Genomic DNA, 24743 nt, shown 5'->3' on the forward strand with positions numbered 1-24743 from the left:
TACTAGCACCCTATCTGACCCCAGAACACCTGGCCAGAGTGATCCACACGACAGCTATCTCCAGAATAGATTTCTTTAACTTGCTGGACATGGGCCTTCCCTTGGCCTGGACCCAGAAGCTACAGCTGGTACAAAATGGCTGCTAGAGAGCACCTTGGAGGACCCATATCCAGCCAGTGCTTGGTTACCAGTCGATTACTGGACCAAGTTCAAGGTGCTGGTATTAACCTTGAAGGCCATACATGTTCTGGGCCCAGCGTACTTGAGGGACCGTCTGTGCCCCTGTACCTTCCACAGGGTGCAGGTAGATGAATGAGCCCTGAAAAAGGCCCTGGCCTCAACCAGGGCCAGGGCCTTTTTGGCTCTGGTGTTGGCCTGTTGGAATGAACTCCCTGAAGAGCTAAGGGCCCTGCTGGAGCTAATTCAGTTTCACTGGGCCTATAAGGCGGAGCTCTTCCACCAGGCTTTTGGTTTTGGTCAGGCTGACAGGAGATCTTACCCCTCCTCTGGTGTCTCTTTTTTGGAACATCACCCTTGATGTCTTAGTGGATTGGCAGTTTGGGGGGTTTAGGGGTTCAGGGGTTTATGTTGCTGTATTTTGTATGGTTGTATTGTATGTTTTTACTGTTGGTAGCCACTGTGAGATGGCAGGCCCAGGAACAGTGGCCTACAAATGTAATGAATGAACGACCGAATGAATGAACTAGCAAGAAAGCAAGCTAGGAAGCAAGCAATTGACATGGCTGCTTACAAATGCAACCAAATAAATAAATCCGATTCTTCCTGTCTTTTTTCTCCTTCCAGCCTCCCCTTTAGTAACCAGGGCGAAGCACCTGAATCTGCGACGAGATAACTTTGAGATCTTGAAAGTGATTGGACGAGGGGCTTTTGGAGAGGTGAGTGCCAGCAATCTTTTGTGTCTGGGAAATCTCGATACAGGTGCCTTCAAGAAGAGAGGCCTTTGGGGTATTTTTATTTATATGGGTCTGTTCAGGAGGCTCATGGAGGACGAAGCCCCTCCTGGAAGAGGCTGTTAGTAAAGGGATACATGTTGGGGCATAAATAATTAACCTCAGCTATGTGCCGACAGAATCTGAACTTGGCAGTAATTGACCAGGAAAAGAAACTTGGGCTGATGATGGGCAGCTCAGTGAAAATCGGAAAATTGCCTCGCATGGCATCCCAAAATCTATACCTGTGGTGGGCTACCTCATTGGCCATGCTGATGTTTAGTGAGAAATGGGCTCTTACGTGTGTCCTCTCTCTCCTTAGGTGGCAGTAGTGCGAATGAAGGAAACAGACAAGGTTTTTGCAATGAAGATTCTGCACAAATGGGAAATGCTGAAGAGGGCGGAGGTAATATTTCCCACTCCATTGTTCAGGCCCCTAGGCCATGACAGCAGAAGGGTCTCCTTTGGAGGGGGGGGGGATGTGGGAGCTAAGAGTGGACCTCTAAAGAAAAAGGGAAACCGTTGGCCCTTGTTTAGAATGAACTGACCCCGTGCTTTTTGGGACTGCTCATTTCCTGAGGAAGCTGTTCACTGCCCTGGTGGCAGGCTTTGTTTGAGGCCTACTGCTGGAACAATTATAGCTCAGTCACCTGGATGAGGAGGTGATTGGCCCTGGCTTGGGAAAGGCCATCCCATGATACTGGAGGGAGGTGGAAAGAGCTTGTCCTTGATCCCTCGCCTCCCCCCCCTAGAAGCAGCCCTGAAGGCAACTTGAGAGGCAGACACCTCATGTCAGGGAACTGATAATTCTTCCTTCAGAAGGAGATGGGAGGCCGGTGGCAAAAAGCTGCATCCATTTCCTAGAAAACTATCATAATCTCTGCCCTCTACCCTTTAGAAGCTTGTTGTTTTCCAAACCAAGTTTTGTGGTCTGAATCAGGTTTTTTTCTGCAGTACTAGAAAAGGTTTCATAAACATGCCCATTTTGGAACGAAAGCACTTTCATGATACCTGCTTGGTCTGAGTAGGACAAGCTTGATATGTGGAACCCTGAAAGGGCCTCGTGTTGTCTTCTGGAAATCCAAGAGAGAGAATGGCCCAAGTGGTTGTGAATGTTGTGAGGAGAGGAAGGGAAAGGGCCTGGTAAACCTCTTTGGGGTTCTTTCGGGCAGTGGAAAGCAGGGTATAAAAACCACCGCTGCTGCTTCTTCATTGCAAGAAGTAACTGTCTGCAACTTTTAATGGAATTTTTCCCCTGGGGTTGGAAGTTCTCTGGTAAGGGAAGAAGGGCAACTTTTATAGACACCCCTTTTTGACTCTCCCTCATGCTGTTCCTGGGCATCCCTGTCTCCCAGAAGGAGCAATTCAGAGCACATTTTGGGCTGCAGCAAGAGGGGGAAGGGGAGGAAATCACAGTCCCTGGATGGGAATCTCTTCCGCTTGTGGAAATTGTCCGTGGCACCCTAGCCATTATTTAGATCCATAACAGGTGACATTTCACAACAGCATAATATCATTTTGCATGTCTGAATTTAAATTGGCTGCTCTTTTTGTTCTCTTTGTTTTGGTTAATGCCAAGCTTCCTCTCCAGACTTCGGTAACAAATTAAGGAGATCTGCTTAGGATGGCACTGTAAATGACTAGTCTTTAGAAGAGGTGGCTGCTTCAGGAGGATTTTTGTGGTGGACTGAGGTCGGATATACATATTTTTAAATAGTTTCAGAAACATTTAAAAAAGAAACTGAAATTAGTTCCTTAGTAGGAAAATCAACAGACCCCTTTGAAAGAATGTGCAAGGGTCAACGTGATGGTTTCCTTACTTAACCCCCCCTATATAAGCAGCTCAGAGCATGTTCAGGAGTATTTGACATGAGGCACAGACTCCAAATTTTCACTGTATTTCTGATTTGAAATTGCTGTGCAGAATAAAGGCTTGAGGCTTTTGCCCTGCTGCTGCAGTTTCTCTCTTCAGCTGGCTGTAAATTTGCCCCCCAGTTCTGTAGAGGAGGAGTTGTAGCTCAGTGCTAGAGCATCTGCTTGGTGTGCAGAAGGTTCCAGGTTCAATCCCCAGTGTCTCCAGTTAAAAGGACCAGGCAGTAGTTGATGTGGAAGATCTCAGACTGAGATAGGGTTGCCAGCTCTGAATTGGGAAATACCTGGAGATTTTGGGAGTGGAGCTGAGAAGGGTGGTTTTGGGAAGGGGAGGGATCTCAGTGGAGTATAGCGAGAGAGAAGAGCTGTTTTTTACACCCTGCTTTTTGCTATCTGAAGTAGTTTCAAAGTAGTCTACAAACACTTTTCCCTTCCACTCCCACCAACAGACACACTGTGAGGTAGATGAGGATGAGAGAGTTCTAACAGAACTCTGTAAGAACAGCCCTGAGAAAACTCACACTGGCCCAAGGTCACCCAGCTGGCTCCATGAGGAGGAGCAGGGAATCAAACCTGGGTCTCCAGATTACAGGCCACCGCTCTTAATTAAACAACTCTGTCTGTCATAGAGTCCACCTTCCAAATTGTGCATTTCTCCAGGTGAACCGATCTTTGACACCTGGAGAGCAGTTATAATAACAGGAGGTATTTAAAGAAGACCATGGGCTACAGTTCCCATGAGCCCCTTACAGCAAATGCCGCAGTTTGACTACCCTTGACCTAGAGGTTAGCAAGCCTTACCTGAGACCTTGGAGAGTCACTGCCAGTCTGTGCAGACAATACTAAGAGCCAGTTTGGTGTAGTGGTTAGGACTTCTAATCTGGCATGCCAGGTTCGCTTCTGCGCTCTCCCAAATGCAACCAGCTGGGTGACCTTGGGCTCGCCACAGCACTGAGAAAACTGTTCTGACCGAGCAGTTATATCAGCGCTCTCTCAGCCCCCCCCCCCCACCTCACAGAGTGTCTGTTGTGGGGAGAGGAATGGGGAGGTGACTGTAAGCCGCTTTGAGCCTCCTTCGGGTAGGGAAAAGCGGCATATAAGAACCAACTCCTCTTCTTCTTCTTCTTCTTCTTCTTCTTCTTCTTCTTCTTCTTCTTCTTCTTCTTCTTCTTCTTCTTCTTCTTCTTCTTCTTCTTCTTCTTCTTCTTCTTCTTCTTCTTCTTCTTCTTCTTCTTCTTCTTCTTCTTCTTCTTCTTCTTCTTCTTCTTCTTCTTCTTCTTCTTCTTCTTCTTCTTCTTCTTCTTCTTCTTCTTCTTCTTCTTCTTCTTCTTCTTCTTCTTCTTCTTCTTCTTCTTCTTCTTCTTCTTCTTCTTCTTCTTCTTCTTCTTCTTCTTCTTCTTCTTCTTCTTCTTCTTCTTCTTCTTCTTCTTCTTCTTCTTCTTCTTCTTCTTCTTCTTCTTCTTGTCTTGGACCAAGTGTCTGGTTCAGTGTAAGGCAGCATCATGTGTGTTCTTGTGTGTTTCCATTCTACGGGCCCCCAGAAGTGATGGTTACTCTTCTCAGTCCTCCCATCCATTCTAACAATGCAATTTTATGCATAGTTATACTCCACTCTAATCCTGCTGAGATCAACGGGCTTGGGCTGGAATAACTCTGCAAAGCGTTGTTGCTTCCACATGGGAATGCTCCCCCTGCCCCTTGTGCTCACATTGTGTGAAGGGGAGATCCATGCAGCAATGTTCTCCCTCACCGGTGGCCATTTTGCTGTCTTTAAAAAAGATCAGTAGTGGGTGTCTTGCAAGAGCCAGCTTGGTGTGGTGGTTAAGACTGGAGAACCAGATTTGGTCCTCCACATGCAGCCAGCTGGGTGACCCTGGACCAGTCTCAGTTCTCTCAGAGCTCTCTCAGCCTCACATACCTCACAGGGTGTCTGTTGTGGGGAGAGGAAGGGAAGGAGATTGTTAGCTGCTTTTAGACTCCATTGGATAGGGGAGAAGCCCAGTTCCTTCTTGTCCTTGTCCTTCTTCTGCTTATTCTACTGCTTCTGCTGCTTCTGCTTCTCTTTTAGCATTATGACTATAGTGGGATACATTACTAATGCAAATGATTTTCCAGCAAAAAAGCCACCAGTAGCAGAAGGGAGGGAATGGTGGGCATGGGGGAGTGGAGGGAAAGGCTGGTAGCGATCATCCCGAAAATCCACACCTTTTCACTCACACAGTGACAAAATTTGCTTTATGATCTTTTAAGAAAAATGTGTATGAAAGCCAGTTTTGGAAACAAAGTGCTGCAGCGAAGGGAAACTTGTAAGGTGTACATTTGTACAACAGTTTATTTGCTGACTTACTTCATTGATGCCCCACCTTTCTCCTCAGTGGGAACCCAAAATGGCTCATGACATTTTCCCTTCCTCTGTTTGATCCTCCCAGCAACCCTGTGAGGTAGGCTGGGTTGACAAGGTGTGACTGGCCCAGGATCATCCAGCGAGCTTCCATCTTGGAACAGGGATCTGAACTGGGCCTTACAGGTCCTAGTCCAAACTCTAACCACTTTGCCACACAGACCAGGGATGGAGAGTTACCCCAGGTGGCTTCTGAATCACAGCTTCCAGCTGTCCAACTCGGTAACCTTTGCCCCAGACTGGACCTCTTCAAGCTCCATTGCCTCCTCTGAGCACTGCAGCACACTGGCTTTCAATGTCTCAGAGAAGAAAAACAAACCAAACAAGCAGCTGCAGTTGAGGGCTGGGGAAATGCAGAGCAAAGTCTCCTAATTCCCAATGGACACACCCGATCCCCTTTCTGAATCGTCATCCCATATTCTTGCTACCATCCAGGGACTGATCAGCCAGATGTCTTTCACAAGATGCACTCGGTCATCTTGAGTCCAGATGGCTTCACTCGTATCACAGCTTCTGCAGGCCCTCTAAGCAGATCTGCCACATTCAGGCCCAGAGTGCCTCTGACCAGCAGTGCCGGGCAAGCAATGGTGGGACAGAAGGCTGTCTGCATCTAGTCCAGTCCCTCCGTCTCCCAGAGCTAATGTGTGGCTGGAGGCAAAATGCTCAGCTCAGAGGAGCCATGTGACTGATTCTGCCTCTGTTTCTCTCCCCCCTGCCCCCCAGACTGCTTGCTTCCAGGAAGAACGTGACGTGCTGGTGCATGGGGACAAGCAATGGATCACGACCCTGCATTACGCATTCCAGGATGATCACTACTTGGTGAGCCTCCCCCCGCCCACCCCTTTGCCTTGAGCCCCCTGAACCTGGTGGTCACGGTTTGCACACCATCGGTGATGCAGCCATAAGCCCCGTGCACAGGTGCCTTCTGGGACCACAGGGTCAGACGCGCCAACCTCTGGGCGGTTTGCAAGCTGAGTCAGCCACCACCAGGTTGAGAACTTGCAAGGGGTCATTCCCCCAGCAGGTGGGACAAGGGAAGCTGGAAAGGAGTTTCCCAGGAGAAGCATTGCAGGGGGGGGACCACCTGTTACCGAGTCAGCCTGTAGTTGGTCTGCTACACACAGCATAGTCTTTGCCTGAAGAGCAGAGGAAGACCTTTCCTAGTTGTCCTTCTTGATCTCCTGTAAAGGGAGGATCCAGGAATGGAGCTCCCAGACTCCCATGCAATAACTTGTTTGTTTGTTTGTTTGTTTGTTTGTTTGTTTATTTATTTATTTATTTATCATACTTATATACCGCCCTCCCTGGAGGCTCAGGGCGGTTTACATCATAACAGAGAACAATACATAAAACAGTCTGTAACATGTATAACTGATAACTAATCATTGTAACCAAAATAACAGCACAATATAACGGTATAACAATATAGTACTACAAACAGGTCCAGGGCTTATTGATGGGATTCTGAGGGGGGTGGTTTATTTATTGAATTCTGAGGGGGGGTGGGGGGGAGCAGGGGCCCTTGGTCGCTGTTGATTACGTCTGGTCTCAGCCAAATGCCTGGTGGAGGAGCTCCTTTTTGCAGGCCCTACGGAACTGTTTAAGCTCCGTCAGGGCCCTGATCTCTTCTGGGAGCTCGTTCCACCAGGTAGGGGCCAGAACAGAGAATGCTCTGGCCCTGGTCGAGACCAGACGGACTTCTTTAGGGCCAGGGATCCTTAGCTGGTTGGTGGTAGTAGAGCGCAGAGCTCTTTTGGGGGCATAGGCGGGGAGGCGGTCCCTCAGGTACACTGGGCCCTGACCGCGTATGGCCTTGAAGGTAATAACCAGAACCTTTAGTCTGATCCGGAATTCAACTGGTAACCATTGCAGCTGGTGGAGAATAGGCCGGATATGAGACCTCCACGGTGTTGCTGTGAAGATCCTGGCTGCTGCATTTTGAACCAGTTGTAGTTTCCGGGTCAGGGCTGAGGGCAGGCCTGCGTAGAGCGAGTTACAAAAGTCCAGTCTAGAGGTGACCGTCGCATGGATCACTGTGGCTAGGTGTTCCGGGGCCAGGTAGGGCGCTAGTAGTTTGGCTTGGCGGAGATGGTAGAATGCCAGCCGCGCTACCTTTGTGATCTGGGCCTCCATTGTGGAATCCATTTCAGGTTTTACCCTTGCTGGGCTCTCCCTCCTTCACACCTCTCACCCTTTTACCTCTCCCGCTCCTTTGCAGTACCTTGTGATGGATTACTATGCAGGAGGAGACCTGCTCACCCTCCTAAGCAAGTTCGAGGACCGCCTGCCCGAGGACATGGCCTGTTTCTACCTGGCCGAGATGGTCCTGGCCATCCACTCCATCCACCAGCTCAGATATGTCCACAGGTATCTCCGCCAGCTACAGACCTCACCTCTCTGCCTTTGTAGAAGGAGAAGGGCCTTACCTGCCCTTGGAGGTGGGCCAGCAGGGATGAAATGGCACAACAGCTGCCCAGGCTGAGGGTGCTTGTCTTGGGTCCAAAAGGGCATAACGGTGCATCTCTCTGGGGCTTGAGTGGTCTCAAGTGAGGAAGGATGGAAAGGAAACAAGAAACCCAGGAAGAAGACTCTGGATCCCCTAACCCCAATCCTGGAGATCCAGTTTGGTGTAGTGGTTAGGAGTGCGGGATTCTAATCTGGCATGCCAGGTTCGATTCTGCACTCCCCCACATGCAGCCAGCTGGATGACCTTGGGCTCACCATGGCACTGATAAAACTGTTCTGACCGAGCAGTGATATCAGGGCTCTCTCAGCCTCACCCACCCCACAGGGTGTCTGTTGTGGGGAGAGGAATGGGAAGGCGACTGTAAGCCGCTTTGAGCCTCCTTCGGGTAGGGAAAAGCGGCATATAAGAACCATCTCTTCTTCTTCTTCTTCTACCTGAGCTCACTGTTTCCTAAACCAGGGGTAGTCAACCTGTGGTCCTCCAGATGTCCATGGACTACAATTCCCATGAGCCCCTGCCAGCAAATGCTGGCAGGGGCTCGTGGGAATTGTAGTCCATGGACATCTGGAGGACCACAGGTTGACTATCCCTGTCCTAAACCATAAGAGGAAAAGAGCCCTGCTGTCTCCCTGTCACCCCCTCCCCGAGTTCACGGGTTTGGTTTCCTTGGGAAAACCCATTTCACCCATGAGTTAACCAGCGCTTTGACTTAGTGGGAAAGTTCCCAGTGGACATCTGACCTGGAGGGCAGTCAGGGACATGCAGGGCCACAGTGGCCACTGTGCTTGGAGCCAGGCTGTGATGACAATGATTATGACTCTGTGATGTTGCCCGTACCACTTGGCACAGCTCGCTCTGGGGTAGCTTCAAAGTCCCAATCCCCTCCTGCTATCACATCTCTCTCGGTTCCCCCCTTCTGATCTTCTAGCGCTGAAATTTAGCTCCTGCATCTTCCTTCCAAATGCTTCTCCAGAGGCATTCCAAATACCCAGGAGCCATGTTATCCCAGCCAGAGTGTGTTGTGTTGTGGTGTGGTGTGGTGTGTGTGTGTGTGTGTGAAAGAGAGATGTAGCTTTCTCCATGTCCTGTATGTGCTAACTGGAGACTCTATTGCTGACTTGATGCTTTAAAAAAAAATTAAATTAAGTTTTTATTAAAGCACAGCATGTAAGTTCAGTCAGGTGAACATCTATTCTTCATCACTTTTAAGTTTAAAAAAACACACTCATTTTTGTGATGCTGCTTCAGAGAGAGAGGAGAACAGTGGTGTTGGAATGCCATAGTGAGCCAGCCAATCACATTGCTATATGCAGCAAGTAGGAAAACCAACTATTCTTTGAGATTAGTCCTAAAGTGCATTTTTCACAGCTCGGCTTGTGTCTGAGGGCACCAATAGCCTTCGTTTGCACCTGCCACCCCCCTGCCCCCAGCCCCTGGCTGACACGTGTTACCTCCCACTCTTCAGGGATATCAAGCCAGACAACATCCTCATCGACACGAACGGCCATATCCGCCTGGCTGACTTCGGCTCCTGTCTGCAGCTGCGTCCAGATGGCACGGTGAGCCTCAGTTGTGTCTTGGGGCAGTGTGCAGGTCAGGGACTGCATCCTCGTCAAGAAGGTGCATGCTGTGGGCTTGGAAGACTGCAGTGGGATGCAGGGGAAACAACACCCCAAACTACACTGACCCCCAAACTCTTTCCCATCCTCAGGTGGTGTCTCCAGTGGCTGTCGGGACTCCTGATTACATTTCCCCGGAGATCTTGCAGGCCATGGAGGACAGGAAAGGGAAATATGGCCCGGAGTGTGACTGGTGGTCCCTGGGAGTCTGCATGTACGAACTGCTTTTCGGGGAGACGCCCTTCTACGCAGAGTCCCTGGTGGAGACTTACGGCAAGATCATGAACCATGAGGTGAGCAGGGCACTGGGGGAAGACCTCTGGAGCGAGGCATTGTGGGAGCAGCAGGAAAAATGGACACAGTAGATGGTTTACGAAGGAGATGGTGGTGTATTTTTCAATGCCTCCCATGTTGCATTTTGACATCAGGAAGATGGGGGGCTTCTCCCTCGCTGGAGAGGACCAGTGTTGGGACAAGGTGATGAATAACCTCTGAACATCATTTTGGTTGAGTAGAAACAATTGCTTCTGTTCAGTAGATCAGGGGTAGTCAACCTGTGGTCCTCCATATGTTCATGGACTACAATTCCCATGAGCCCATGCCAGCATTTGACTACCCCTGCAGTAGATAACTGATGGGACCATTTGGGTGCAAATCCCCCCCCAATCATTTTTGTGGTTATTTGCACAAATCCTCAGGAGCTGTCTGTTTGTAAGCTTATGTGCTCTCTGCATGATGGCATGGTGTGCAAGTGGGGTAGTGATTTGACCTGGGGATGGCCTGGGTGGTCTTTGAGTGCCTTCAGCTGTGCCGTGTATATTCCAAGCCCTGGGAAAGGGATTGTAAGAACTGCAAGCAGATAATCTTCAGAACCTGAATTTCCCGGGCAAATATGCTTGGTCTCCTTCCTTTACTTAACCCTACTAGAAATGGCTTCTCGATACACTTTTCCGGAGTACTGACTGGGCCTGCCTTTTGCTGCCTCTTGTTTTTCCATCCTTTCTCACAGGACCACCTGCAGTTCCCCACCGACATCACGGACGTCTCTGAGAGTGCCAAGGACCTCATTCGGGGGCTGCTGTGTCGCCAAGAGTTGCGCCTTGGCCAGAACGGCATCGAGGACTTCAAGAGACACCCTTTCTTTGAGGGCATCGATTGGGACAACCTCCGTAAGAGCACGTCGCCCTATGTGCCCGAGGTGACCAGCCCCGCTGACACGTCCAACTTTGACGTGGATGATGACATGCTCAAGGAGTCGGTGAGTGGTCAAGGGCAAAGGACGCTGTCTTCCCATGGAGGAAGCCCAGAACAACCAGGATACGGCTGTTTTGAACAAACACTGGTTGTGGAGCTATTTCCAGCTTGCCGTGCATAACTGACCGTGCAGACTGGACTGTTTAATTAGAGCAAACCAGCCACTTCACAGTGCCCCCAAGTTCAGACAGGGGATAAAATTCCCTCACTGTCACCCAGATCTCGCCTAACTTCCTCCCACTCTGCATTTATGGATACTCAGGAGGAAGCAGAAACCCCAGAAGAACCTGCCTGCCCCCCTTTTGATAAATGTTAAGAGTATCAGGCCCTACTGAATAGGTTCTCCGCTCTTCTTTGACCTTCCAGGAGACGCTTCCACCAATGTCTCATGCTGCGTTCTCTGGCCACCACCTTCCCTTCGTTGGATTCACCTTCACTTCCGGGGGGTGAGTACAGACGCAATTTTAGACCTTCTGTCCGTCACATCCACAATTTATTTATTTACTTATTATATTTATAGATCGGCCTCCCCAAAGGCTCAGGGCAGTTTATGTCAAACAGGAACAATACAAATAACTCAGTTTATAATAATACAGTAATAACTATAACATTATGAACAATAGAACATTGGGGAGAACAATAAATCAACGCTAACTGATGGCCCAGTGGGTGGACGAGTCTGTAGTGATGGTTGTAGGAGGGAGGCTGAGCCCCTCCTCAAGTGACAATGATTTTATGGGTCTTTCCTGCCCTCCCTTGAAGGTGAGATATACCTGTGCCTTTGAAAACGTCCACTTGGCGTTAGGTAGTTGTGGGCCTTCTGAGGAAAAGCTGAGGGACTTGGGGATGTTCAGCCCAGAGAAGAGGAGGTTGAGAGGGGACATGATGGCTCTCTTTAAGTATCTGAAAGGTTGTCACTTGGAGGAGGGCAGGTAATGGTTCCTGTTGACAGTGGAGGAGAGGACCTCAGTAATGGCTTTGGGGTAGTTCGCTGGCAGGGGCTCATGGGAATGGTAGTCCATGGGCATCTGGAGGGCCGCAGTGACTACACCTGCTTTAAACTATGAGTAGAACAGTATTAACTAGATATCAGAGGGGGGGGGGGGAATTCACAGAGTAGTGGAATGGGCTGTCTAAGGATGTGGTGAGCTCCCCCCCCCCTGACAGTCTTTAAGCAGTGTCTGGACAGATCCTTAACCTGGATGTTTCAGACTGATCCTGCATTGAGCAGGGGGTTGGACTGGATGGCTTGTATGGCCCCTTCCAACTCTATGATTCTGGTCCTTCTGAGGGAAAGGCCAGAATCCTTATATGTCTATATAAATCTTGATATAAGTTTAAATTTTTTTTAAAGCCAACCAGAGACCAATCCCTATGAGAAAAGGCAGAGGGACTTGGACATTTTTAGTCTGGAGAGGAAGAGGTTGAGGGGGAACATGATTGCTTTCTGTAAGTATTTGAAAACCTGTCTCTTAGAGCAGGGGTTGTCAACCTGTGGTCCTCCAGATGTTCATGGACTACAATTCCCATGAGTCCTGCCAGCAAATGCTGGCAGGGGCTCATGGGAATTGTAGTACATGAACATCTGGTGGACCACAGGTTGACTACCCCTGTCTTAGAGGAAGGCAGAGAGTAGTTCCTGCTGGCAACAAAGGACAAAACTTGCAATAATGGGTTTAAATTACAGGCAGAAACGTACTGGCTGTATATTGAGGGGGGACCACAGCCAAAGTAGTTCAGCAGTGGAATCAGTTGCCTATGGAGGTGGTGAGCTCCCCTTCACTGACTGTTTTCAAGCAGCAGCTTATCCTGGGTGATTTAGGCGGATCCTGCGTTGAGCAGGGAGTTGGGCTAGATGACCTGTATGGCCCCTTCCAGCTCTGTGATCCTACCAAACAAGAACAGGTGTTTTCGGACAGGTCGCACACACTGTTCCCCACTCACTCCCTTGTGTGGATGGGAAGGTCCACAGGGCCTGCAAGATGGAGCTCTTCTGCCAGGTCTACGGTTGAGGCCAGGACCATTCTGGGCTCCCCCCCCCTTGATCAAGTAAGATCTGACTACTCCCTGTTAACCCCCCAAGCCATCTTTTCATTCTCTGTGAACAGGAATGGGGTCTCTCCCTAAATGTCACTCTGTCAGGCTTCACCCTCAAAATTCCAAGTACTCCCAGACCTTGAGTTGGCAACCCTATAATGGTGGAAAGTGCCACCAAGTCACATATGGCAACCCTGCAAGGTTTTCAAGGCAAGAGACAAATGAAGGTGGTTTGTCCTTGCCTGCCTCTGCAGAGTGACCTTGGCCTTCCTCAGTGGCTTCCTGTCCAAGTCTTCCTTGGCTTTTGAGATCTGGGGAGACAGGGCTAGTCTGGACTATCCAGATGTGTGCTGGGTGGTCTTTATCTTAAAGAAAAGATGATCATGGTGGGAACAGGGCTAAAATTATAAAACTTTGCCTCACGTAGTAGGGAGAAATCAGCAAGGTTTGAGACCAGTGAAAGACAGGAGTGCTTTATGCGGCACATAATTTATTTATAGAAGGTATTGTCATAAGGTGTGGCGACAGATGTTGGCTTGGGTGTCTTTAAAAAGCAATTACGTGAATTCATGGAGGAGGAGGGGCCCATCCAAAGCCATTAGCCTCCATAACTAATTTATCTATTTATCAAGTACGTTTTTGAAATCCCGCCCTTCCCTTAAGGAGCTCAGAGCGACATAGGCAGTTCTCCTTTCCTTGTTTTATCCTTACAGTTACCTGGGAGGAAGGTTAGGTGAGGGGTCAGTGTGACTGACCTGAGGTCCACTTAGAAAGTCTCAGGGCAGAATGGGAATTGGAACCCACGCTTCCCAAATCTTTTTGAAAACAAAACCCCTGGACTGCAGCGGCTGTGAAGAGCACCACAAAAGGGGCTGTTCATTTCACAACCTGCCTGTGGACATCTTAAAAGCACAAGGCTGAGCCATTGCTGGAAACAGGGTGCAGGGCTAGATGGAACCAAGGCGTTCTTCGAGAACACGTACCTGTGATCTCCTGCTTGCCCTTCACTTTACATCGATTTAATGTGGACAATTTAACATAGTACAGATTGTTTGGAATCCCCTTCCTAACCATGAATTAAAGAGTCACGGAGGCAGAGAGGGGTGCTCCATTTTGTCAACTCTTTGAGGCAAAGCTGAATGGGTGCGCATTTTATTTTAATTCTGGTTTCATCCTTCCCTTCCTCCAAGGGCAGCATACATCATTTCATTCCCCTTGCCTGTTTTATTGTCACGACAGCTCTGTGAGGTAGGCGTAAGCGAGACGTTTTGAGCCTTTGGAATTTTGACACAGAGTGGTGGGCAGAATCTCAAAATGGTTGCCACAGGAGATGGAGCCAATCACAAAATGTCAGGGAGCAAAGTTATATTTACATAGGTTTGCCTATAAGTAATAGTTCCCCTTCAACATTTCAGGCAGGGACTTTGGCTGAGCATGATTAAAAGGCATCCTGTTGGACAATCAGGTTCACTGCTGGGCAAAACCTCCACCTAGACCCACCCACTTTCTATAAGCACTTTATAGGTGCCTTGAGAGGCATTGGTGGGCACCACGTCACTTTCAGGTGCCACATTTGGGGACCCTGATCTGACAGAAGTGACTGGCTGTGGTCCACTCAGTTTAATGCACTAATCTGAATACTGGGACCCCAAGTATGTGGTCTTAGCAAAGTGAGGATTTGAATCCACTCTGGAGACAATGACTATAGAACAGAAGACTCAGTCTGAGCCAGATTAATTAATGCCACACAGAATGAAGCAGTCTTTTGGAGGCTGCCCCTTACCAGAGGCAATGAGAGCCGACTACCTCCCAAATACGAATCTCTGAAAACCCATTTTACTCCTACGCATTCTTCAGCCTGTCTGTGCAAATTGTACCCGTGGTGTGCTGACCCCCTCCCTGTCCCCACAGCCCCCTTTTGGAGAAGCACCCAGCCTCCCCCTCTAGCAGCTCCAGCTCGATGAGGCTCGAGAAAAGGATCCGGACCCTGGAACGTGAAAAACTGGATCTGTCTCGTAAGCTACAAGGTGAGTGCCAGAAGAGGATCTCTCAGCCCCTGTAGAGACCTCCAAGAACAGAAGCCAGGGGTCCAAAGGCTCTGGCTCAGCTGACCTCAGCCAATTCCCACCACAACATAGCCAGCATAATGACAACAGTGTCTTGAAGCATGCACAGAGTATAAATGCTGCTAGATGCCATGCCATCTAGGGTAGCAACTTTTTTTTTACTGTTGAGAAGGCTCTGAAACGTTCTTCAGGCTTCGAGAAACCCCAGAAGTGGTGCGATCATGCAGAATAGTTGGGAAGCAGAGCTGTGGACACACCCACCCAGGGCCCCTCCCCTTCCCAGCCCCTCCAGGCCTATCATTGGCCATTTTGGGAGGGGGCAGGTCGACATGAGCATATATGGTCATATCACCCACTAAATGTTTAACACATTCAAAAATATATTAAAAATATGTTAACTTCCATCTGTTCAGGAAACCCTTCCAGGGCTGTCGAGAAACCCTGGTTGAGAAAGCCTGATCTTGGGTATAAGGGGACTGCCAGCAGGGTCTGAGGCCAGCGGCAGAGGTGGCTTAGCTGTTCCATCTAGCTTGCTCCTGGCTCCTTTTAACTTCCCAATCCACCCCTCCCCATTCATATCCCTGTGGCATTTTCAGAGTTGATGTTCTGGGTTTCTCTCTCTTTCTGTTTTTCCACATTTTGACTCCCCCACAGATTCTCTGGCAAAATCACCTTCCAAGGCACTGGCTAAAGACTCTGAGATCAGGAATCTCCGGAACGAGGTGGAGAGTTTGCGGAAGCAGTTGGCAGGTACTGGCAAGCTGGGTGTGTCCCGGGTACGGGCAGAACCTCCATCCTGGGCAATTAGCAAATGGATACAAGAGAAAAGTGTTGTCAGGGCTGGTTCTCCATCTACTATAATGGGCAAGGCAGGATTTGTCTCTTCCACGCAGCTATTCAAAGCTCAGAAGTCTCATGCTACAGTGGGGAGGTGGGGGCTTGGTTTGAGCCAGATTTCTGTTTGGAACATCCGGTGAAGAACAGCGGGGATCTGATCATTTTCACTGCTGCATATCTGGGTTTAAGGCCTAGGGATTCTGTGTCAGAGAATAGGGGGCCCTTTATTTTGGAAATTCATTTTTCATGGGCTGTCAGCTGCTGGTCCAAAGTGAAAAACAACTTTCCTCAATGGGAAGTCCTCCAATTAGTCAATTTTCAAATACAATGGATCTCTATTCAATAGCTTATTTTAAACTAGTAATAATATACAAATGGCCACTGGTTCTAAGAAGTATGGGGAGAAACATGTAAATTACTATGTAATTAATATGTGATTTACACATTTGGCTGTGTAATTTACACGTTTCTCCCCACACTTGACTTCCTACTGAGGAAAGTTGTTTTCCATTGAAAAACGGACATTGCCAGGATGCCGTTCTGGTAGAAGTCCTGACAAATAAAGGAATAAGAAAAGAAAGAGACTAAGGAGAAACTATTCTTGTTTTTTTCTTGTGTTCTTATTCTTGTTATACTGCTGGTACAAAATGAACAAAATTGTTCTTTTTATTAGGCCAGCTGAGGTCTGCGTAGGGGTTTGAGTTTCACAGGAGTTGTTTTCTGATGGAACAGAGTTCTGTCAAACAGGAAAGTCATATCTAACCAGGGTTGGTCCCATGACGGTGGCTATTTTGCCCTCTGTTAGTTGTCTCAGAGCGAGCCATGGGGGAACTGGGTCTATAGCTGGTAGGAGGTTTCTAGATAGGAAATACACTTCCTCTTCTTCCTTGCAGAGAATCGGTTGGAAACTGCAGAGGTCCAGAGGCAGCACCTGGACAGGGTGGCATCTGGGCAGGTGAAGACATTGGAGGAGCGGCTGAAGATTCTCGAGCGGGAGAAGAACGAAGCCCTTCAGGTACAGGGAGCCCACTGGAGCCCACTGTAGGAACTGTAATGTTGTAATGTGATGGTCCCCTCCACCAGAGAGAGTCTCAACCTCTGTGTACACATCTGTCTGGCTGTGTCATTAGCAAACCAAAAGGAGAAAAAAGAACAACCTTAAGAAAGAACAAAGTTGGATACCCAAAGGTTGGGTGAAAAGAACTTGGAGAAAGAAATTAAACAAAATATATGTATTTATGATAAACTGTACTTGAAAACATTGGCATAGTCCATCTTTGAAATGGCAGGTATTTGAACTAAGAAGTCCTGATTGGTATAACCTGATCCATTTCAATATTTCTAGGTTAAAAGCCTTGAACCAATAAAACAGGTCATATTTTTGTTTATGCATACATTTGAGGGTTTTCGTAAATTTTTGTCACATGCCTCCAAGGAATGCTGATTTAATAGTTCTTTCTGACCTTGGCTATCAAAACTCTTGAAGTGTGAATATATGCATGAACCCAGAAAGGATACCCTCCTGAATATTTAATACTTAACTAGTTGGCAAATGCGTTAGATTCTGAACTGTTTGTAATTTAAAATGTGATTTTAAAGTTTGTTGCATTTTATGGACTGGTGGTACCCACCCTGAGGCTCATAGGAAGGGCAGGATAGAAAAATAAAGATGTATTTATTTATTTAACTTTTAACTGACAGACCCAATTCCTTTGACACACAGAATATTTGGAATGCCTTATAATCAGGCTGCCGGTTCTAACACAGGTGTTTATATGTCCAAATATTTGACCATGAGGAAGGCCCCGGAGGCCAAAATGCATTTAGTCCTCTTTCAATGTGGTTCAAGCTTATTAACCTAGATCTATTTGAATTATTGGCCCTGTTTCATTGGTTCAAGGCTTTTGACCTAGAAATATCGAAATGTGTTTTGGACTTCTTACTTCAGATGTTTGCCACTTCAAGGGTGGATTGTGCCAACGTTTTCAAAGTATAGATTTAGTGCACTTTGCAATAAATACATACATTTTGGCTTAATTTATTTCTCAACAAGAAAAAAATTATCTCACCCAACCTTTGGGAATCTGACTTCATGGTCTGTTTAATCAGGCGTCTCTAGGCCACTTTTCTCCTCAAAGGGACTTAAAGTAGCTTATAGGTATTCTCCACCCCACCCCCCAAACACACACATAACAGCCACCAATTTAAATTGTAATTTAAATTAATAAAATAATGAAAACAAACATCCTGGGTGAGTCCTGATTTACTGGACTGGCCCCAGGCCAAGAGTTTCCGGCTAAGACCCAAGAATCCTTTGGGACCTGCCCTTTGGCTCACACCTCTTCCCATACTCAAGCTAAATGCCTGCAAGCAGAGGAGAAAACAGACTCCATGCAGAAGGTATCCAGCGGTGGACAGCAAGCTAGCAGGACCTTCCCCTGCCGACAGGAGTCTTCAAGGGGGATAATTATGGCTGCATTTCTAACTAAGTGGGCCTTTCCAGTGCAAATGGCATTACGACCTTGAATTCTCAGGGAGGAGGTTGTGAATAATGTTCCCATTTCCCAGAAAAGGAGCTGAAATTCAGGCCTTGCCACTTGTCTCACATGGTGGTGTTGATCAAAGGCTGTGTTTTGGTTGGCTGGAGAAGAATGAGGGCTTTCGAGGATGGGGGGGGGGTAGGGAATGGGGACGAGAGCAGGGAGTTACGGGGAAAGGGCTCGTAGAGTCTGTGGGATAAACAAAGGTGAAAACTGGGTTTAAAAGATGCTTCTCAGCAACAAAGCTCACTTTTTTCTTACTAAATGTCAAGACTGGGCCAAATTCAGAGTCACTGGCAAATTCTGCCCTGGCTAAGCCAGGCCCCCGATGTCTGGGTGCAGCACCCTGTCTGGTGGGAGCCTGTCTGATCTGCTCGTATGCCACCGTTCTTTTGGGGCAGGATCTGGCTGAGACCCAAGAGCAGATGCAAGCTCAGGCTTGGGAGCTGCGGGAAGAACAATGCCGGCAGAAGGAGACGGCCCAGGAGTTGCACCGAGCGGAGGCCAAGTGTGGGGAGCTGCAGGCCCAGCTGCTGCGACACTCCAAGCAGCTGCGGGAGCGCCAAGAGGAGACGGAATCTGCGGCGCGGCGAGTGGAAGGGCTCCGCAAAGAACTCGCCCGCACCGAGAGCGGCCGGAAGGAGGTAGCTGCGTGGCCCCCACTGGGGACAGGGATAGACCCGCTGAAGGAAAATGCTGTTTGCTCATCACAGGGAGCCCACGTGGAGAGCCGAAGGCATAACGTGGCCTGGGGAACTGTGAGGATTTGGACAGCCATTACAGGCAGTGGTCAGTTTTAGCCAGTGTCTCATGTTCCAGGGCTGATCCTTCATCTGGGGTTGCCAGCTCCAGGTTGCGAAATTCCTAGAGAGGCTGAGGGAGGAGAAGGACCTCCGTGAGGGTTAGTGCCATACAGTCCACCCTCCAAAGCAGCCATTTTCTCCAGGGGGACTGATCTCTGTCCTTTGGAGAAAAGACATGATGCCAGGAGATCTCCAGGCCCCACCTGGCAGTTGGCAACCTTCTTTATCAGCCAGGAAGATAAGAGCCCTCCTGGATCAGACCAGCAGTACATCTAGTCTGGCATCCTGTCTCACACAGTGGCCGACCAGTTCCTCTTGACTGCCAAGGACAGGGCACAGAGGCCAGGACCTTCCCCTTATGTTGCCTCCTGGCTCTGTGGTTCAGAGTCACCATGGCTAATAACCGTGGATGGACTTGTCCTCCACGAATCTATCGAGTCTTCTTTTAAAGCTTTTTTAAAAAGCTTTTAAAGCTTTTATATCATCCTTTGGCAGCAAATTCCACATGTTAATCATGCTCTGTGTAAAGTAGTATTTCCTTTGGTCTGTCCTGAACCTACTGCCCACCAGCTTCATGGGTTGCTCTTGAGCTCTAGTCTTTTGGGAGAGGGAGAAAAAATCCTCTTTCTCAATTCCCTCCACGCCATGCGTCATCTCATAAACCTCTGTCGTGTCTCCCCTTTAGTCGTCTCTTTTCTCCACTGAAAACTCCCAGGTTCCCCTTCAGCCTTTCTTCATAGGGAAGGTTTTCCAACCCCCAATCATCTTAGTTGCCCTCCTCTGCACTTTGTCCAGCTTTGCAATGTCCTTTTGGAAAGGGGAGGACCAGAACTGTCCATGGCTCTAATCAGGCCCTGTTCAAAGCCCCACAGGGGGCCTGCCTCAGGACAGGATGTGGGGCACGAGGAAGGACCCAGTGGGGTTGGTAGAGGCTGAGGCGCCTTCTCCCCTCTCAACCCCTACAGCTGGAGGCTCGGATCGAGGGTCTAATGAATGAGGTATCCAAGCAGCGGCGAGGGAAGGAGAAGATGGAACAGCAGCTGAGGAAGACAAAGCAGGACTTGGAGGAGTTCAAGGTAAGTCGGGGAAAGGAGCAGTGGGATTCATCCACAGCGGGTGGTTCCCCACACACCTGGCCGCTGGTGACATGTTTGCTGCCCTCTGCAGGTGAAACAAAGCATGGCCCCCTTGCAAGGTCTTGGACCCAGGCGAGCCACCGTTGGTTCGTGCAACCCCAGAGAAGAGCTGCGTTGCCTGCGGGAGGTGGTGCGGGCAAAGGAGAAGCAGCAGGAGGCGCTCCAGGGTCAGGTGGCTCTGCTCCAGGAACAGCTGGAGAAAGCCAGGTCGGAGCGGTGAGTAGCCAGAGAGAAGCCACGCTTACCCCAAGCCTACAAGGCTTGCTTGTAACACCTCTCCCACCAAAAAAATAGGCCCCAGGAGACAACGGGGGGACTCTTGTACAGAGAAATAGGATCTGTCCAGGTCAGTATGGTGTAGTGGCTAAGAGCAATCACCTCTAATCCAGAGAACTGGGTTTGATTCCCCTGTCCTCCACATACCTTGGACCAGTCACAGTTCTATCAGAGCTCCTTCAGCCCGAACTCCCTCGCAGGGTGTCTGTTGTGGGGAGAGGAAGGGAAGGCGATTGCAAGCCACTTTGAGACTCCTTTCGGCGGTGGAAAGTGGAGTATAAAAACCAACTCTTCTTCAAATATATAAGAAGGCTCCTCTTGGGCGTACATGTCTGATCAGTTGGAAAAGGGCAGGGAACTGCAGGGTTAGGCTCCCCATCTCTGGCAGAAGAGTTTGGGAGGGAGGTTCTTCCTCTTCTTCCCTTTAAAGAGACTTTCCTTTCCAGGTGGAAAAACCTGGACCCAAAAGACCAGAACAAAGAGTTTGTGGCCAGCGGCAGCCGAAGCACCTTTCAAGTTTGGGACCAGGTTGGTGGGAGCATTTCAGCCGTCACCCCCCGTGTTGCTGGGCTTGGAGGCCCGGCTCGGTCCCTCTGCTGCGGACCTCCTGGATCAGCTGCAGCAGATCCTCCAGGCTCCTAAGGGGTCAGAAGATATTTGGCCTCCCTAAAATGGTTATTAAGCAGAGAGTGCAAGTTAATTAAAACAAATCAGGCTGAACTCCTTAAAGCCTGATGTGAAAATTGGAGGGAGGCTTGGGTTTATAGCTCCCTGCCCTCGCGGCTGACCTAGCCTTGAGCCATGACAGGAAGGAGGAAGGGAAGCTTGCTGTCAGCCATGACAGGTCTCCCTTGTTGTGGCAGGTGGACTCAGCTGGTACTGCCAACCACAGCTCAGATCAGGACCCGTGTACGCCAGAAACCCGCAAGGAGGCCTTTGCCAACTGGGAGATGCAAATCACTGACATCTTGCGGTGGTGAGTGACGGGCTGTCCCCACGGACCTGGGACTGCATTTGGAATGAGGCCTTAGCTGCAGGATATGTGTAATGCAGCCCTGAAGGCCACAATGCATAAGCCGAGTGCTTTCTTTTTTCTGCTGAGCAACTGCAAGCTGAGCGGAGCCAACCAGAGCCTCAGCACCTTTCCATGGGCCATGCAGCATGGCGTAGTGATTAGGAGCACGGACTTCTAATCTGGTGAGCCAGGTTTGATTCCCCGCTCCCCCACATGCAGCCAGCTGGGTGACCATGGGCTCGCCACAGCACTGATAAAGCTGTTCCGACAGAGCAGTAATGTCAGGGCTCTCTCAGTCTCATCTACCGCACAGGGTGTCTGTTGTGGGGAGAGGGAAGGGAAGGTGACTGTAAGCCGCTTTGAGACTCCTTCGGGTAGAGAAAAGTGGTATATAAGAACCAACTCTTCTTCTTCTTCTCCTCCTCCTCCTTCTCCTCCTTCTGACAGTGTGCTATCTTGCAAGATATGTTAAACATGTATCGGGTGATATGACCATATATGTTGATTCCCCCCTTCCAAAATGGCCAATGATGGGCCTGGAGGGGGTGAAAAGGGGAGGGGCCCAGGGTGGGTGTGTCCATTGCTGTGATTCCCAACCATATTCTGCATGATCGTGCCACTTGGGGGGGGGGTTGAACCCTGAATAATGTTTCAGAGGTTTCTCAAGGGTAAAAGAGTTGAGAAAGGCTGGAGCAGACAATACCCACTTGGGTAGACCAAGTGTTTGATTCAGTATAGGGCAGCCTCATGTGTGTTCCCGTGATTCGTACCTATCAGAGAAGGAGGAGGCTGTGTGAGGCCCCTGGATTCTGTTGTGGTCTGTGAGAACAAAGGAGGACGCAGAAGGATACCTGGAAGCTGGGCAGGAGGATTCAGGGGCTGCAGCTAACTTTAAACTTCAAGTACAACGATATAGGCTAGATATCAGGGAAAATAATTTCAGAGTCAGAGTAGTTCAGCAGTGGAATAGGCTGTCTAAGGAGGTGATGAGCTCCCTCTCACTGGCAGTCTTCAAGCAAAGGTTGGATACACACTTTTCTTGGATGCTTTAGGATGCTCTGGGCTGATCCTGCGTTGAGCAGGGGGTTGGACTAGATGGCCTGTATGGCCCCTCCCAACTCTATGATTCTATGATAACTGCAGCTAACATTGCTGGGGAGAAATACACGCAAGGAGGATCTTTGCAAACAAGAAAAAAACCCATGTGGCTTACTAAATCCTGTAAGGATAGATTCAAATGGGTAGCCGTGTTGGTCTGAAGTAGCACAATAAAATCAGAGTCCAGTGGCACCTTTAAGACCAACAGAGATTTATTCAGGGCGTGAGCTTTCGAGTGCAAGCACTCTTCATAGTCTTCAAGAGTGCTTGCACTCAAAAGTTCATGCCTTGAATAAATCTTTGTGGGTCTTAAAGGTGCCACTGGACTCTGATTAAACCCTGTAAGTTCCTGAAGAATTTGTTTCAACTGCAGCAATATGGTCTTATTCAACTGGAGGTCAACACGAGGCCGAGGAAGAAGAAACGTGTCTTGTCTTCTGTATGTTTAATAGTAACCATCAAAAACAACCAAGATTACTAGTAGTGGGGTCATTTTGCTTCTCAGAACTTTTAAAAACTGAGGTAGGGATCAGTCGTTGAGTCAAGCTGGATGGACATGCTGACAATACATTGTTTTGCTGAGGCTCTTCTGAGCCTTGTGAGTTCAAGTCTTTTGTAGTGCAGAAAAGCTTAAGCCTTAGATGTTCCAATCTGATGGTGACCTCTTTTTGCTCTGTGGCTGGAAGACCGGAGTTTGAGTTCAATAGGTCTTCCTCTATTGTGTTGTCAGATTCAGAATGAGCTGAGGACTGAATGGGTAGATCAGTCCACTATATCCTGCTGGACGGCATCTGTTAAGTGTTCTTCAGAGCAGGGGTCATCAACCCCCGGTCCGCGGCCCGGTGGCGGGCCGCAAAGGCCACGGTACCGGGCCGCCGCCAGCCACGCCTGTCTTCCCCCGCCGGCAGCAAGAAGGAAGGGAAGAGGCAGGCGCAGCCGCCGGCATGGCGGTGACACAAACACAAGTAGAAACTAGTTTCGTTGGACTTCCTCAGTTGTATGATAATTGCACACAACTTAAGTGGTTTTTTTATTATTTCCTGTTGACCTCCAGTTGAAACGTAAGACCACATTACTGCGGTTGAAATGAATTCTTTGGAAATTCTCAGGATTTATTGAGCCACACGGGTTTCTTTCTTGCTGGGGAGACACGGTTGGAGTTTCTCCTCAGCCTTGCCGGCTTCTTTCTGTTGCCTCAGGGTGAATGATGAAAAGGAATCGAGGGGCTACCTCCAGGCCATGGCCACGCGCATGATGGAAGAAGTGGAGAGCATGAAGCAGGCTGGTGCACAAAGCCCTGGTCCAAAAACGCCGGTAGGAGGGGTCATTATTTTATTTATTTATTTATATTTATATACTACCCTCCCCTGAGGCTCAGGTCTTGATTGAGATCACCCTTTCCCTCCCTCAATGCTCTTCCCTCAACCCTTCCCTCTGTGGGGTGGTTCAGTCTGCTGCATTCCCCATTCGGCCTTTCTCCCCCTCTGCAGGACAGCCTTTGGAAAGCTCGGCGTTTGCAGAAAGTGGAGGCCTCGGCCAAACTGGAGCTGCAGTCGGCGTTGGAGGCTGAGATCCGGGCCAAGCAAGGTGTCCAGGAAGAGCTCGACAAATTGAAGGTGGCCCACGTGGCAGCTGAACGGTGAGTGCGGGGAGGGGAATCACCTGGCTGGTTGGGGGGAGACGGCTCAGGGGGAGAGCACCGGCTTTACATGCAGAAGGTCCCAGGTTCAGTCCCTGGCATCTCCAGTGAGAGCCTGGGTTCTTAACCTGGGGGTAATTAGTTCCAGGGAGAGATCCTGCGGCTCAGTGGAAGAGCATCTGCTTTGCATGCATAAGATCCCAGGTTCAATCTTCGGCTTCTTCAGATAAAAGGATCAGAACGTAGGGGATGTGAAAGGCATCTGGCTCCACTTTTTCAAAAAAGAAAAGAAAAGAAAAGGAAGCAAGCTTCCTGAGAGAACAATTACCTGGTTACATTGCCCTGCCCTGTCAAGCAAAGCTGTTGAATGCCCTTTCCTCACAAGAGGCATCCTGCTGGATCAAACTAGCAGTCCTTAAGCATCCTGCTTCACACAGTGGCCAGCTAGTTGCCCTGGAGGACCAATACCCCCCCCCCCCGATATTGCACCTTAGCACAGGTGTCCAGAGGTGGACCTATCCTCTGGACATGGAGGTCCCTCCTGATTGCGGTGGGGACTGTTTTTTTAGTTTTGACGCTGTAAAGTCACATTTCTCCTTCCCCTCTGCTCCCAATTTGTGTCCCAAAGCCAGTTGCAGGAAGCAGAGAAGCAGAATCGGGGCCTGCGTCTGGAGCTGGAGAAGCTGAAGGGGGAGCTGAAATCCCGGTCACTGGAAGGTGAGGCTGCACCAGG

At 49.2% G+C, this 24743-nt stretch overlaps 1 protein-coding gene across 1 annotated transcript in view; it reads left to right on the forward strand.

The window, feature by feature from the left end:
• CDC42BPG (CDC42 binding protein kinase gamma) overlaps positions 1 to 24743 on the forward strand; it is a 61875-nt gene that overhangs the window by 18908 nt on the left and 18224 nt on the right. The window contains exons 2-20 of the mRNA XM_077327553.1: positions 805 to 896; positions 1273 to 1356; positions 5947 to 6042; positions 7442 to 7590; positions 9156 to 9249; positions 9402 to 9602; positions 10319 to 10567; positions 10930 to 11009; positions 14512 to 14627; positions 15321 to 15416; positions 16397 to 16518; positions 18445 to 18687; positions 19812 to 19922; positions 20014 to 20198; positions 20705 to 20786; positions 21122 to 21234; positions 23571 to 23685; positions 23862 to 24010; positions 24639 to 24727. Of these exons, the coding sequence (XP_077183668.1) occupies positions 805 to 896; positions 1273 to 1356; positions 5947 to 6042; positions 7442 to 7590; positions 9156 to 9249; positions 9402 to 9602; positions 10319 to 10567; positions 10930 to 11009; positions 14512 to 14627; positions 15321 to 15416; positions 16397 to 16518; positions 18445 to 18687; positions 19812 to 19922; positions 20014 to 20198; positions 20705 to 20786; positions 21122 to 21234; positions 23571 to 23685; positions 23862 to 24010; positions 24639 to 24727 (2466 nt within the window). The remainder of the gene's footprint in view (positions 1 to 804; positions 897 to 1272; positions 1357 to 5946; positions 6043 to 7441; positions 7591 to 9155; positions 9250 to 9401; positions 9603 to 10318; positions 10568 to 10929; positions 11010 to 14511; positions 14628 to 15320; positions 15417 to 16396; positions 16519 to 18444; positions 18688 to 19811; positions 19923 to 20013; positions 20199 to 20704; positions 20787 to 21121; positions 21235 to 23570; positions 23686 to 23861; positions 24011 to 24638; positions 24728 to 24743) is intronic.

This window comes from Paroedura picta, chromosome 1, assembly GCF_049243985.1.
Source record: "Paroedura picta isolate Pp20150507F chromosome 1, Ppicta_v3.0, whole genome shotgun sequence".
NCBI lineage: Eukaryota > Metazoa > Chordata > Lepidosauria > Squamata > Gekkonidae > Paroedura > Paroedura picta.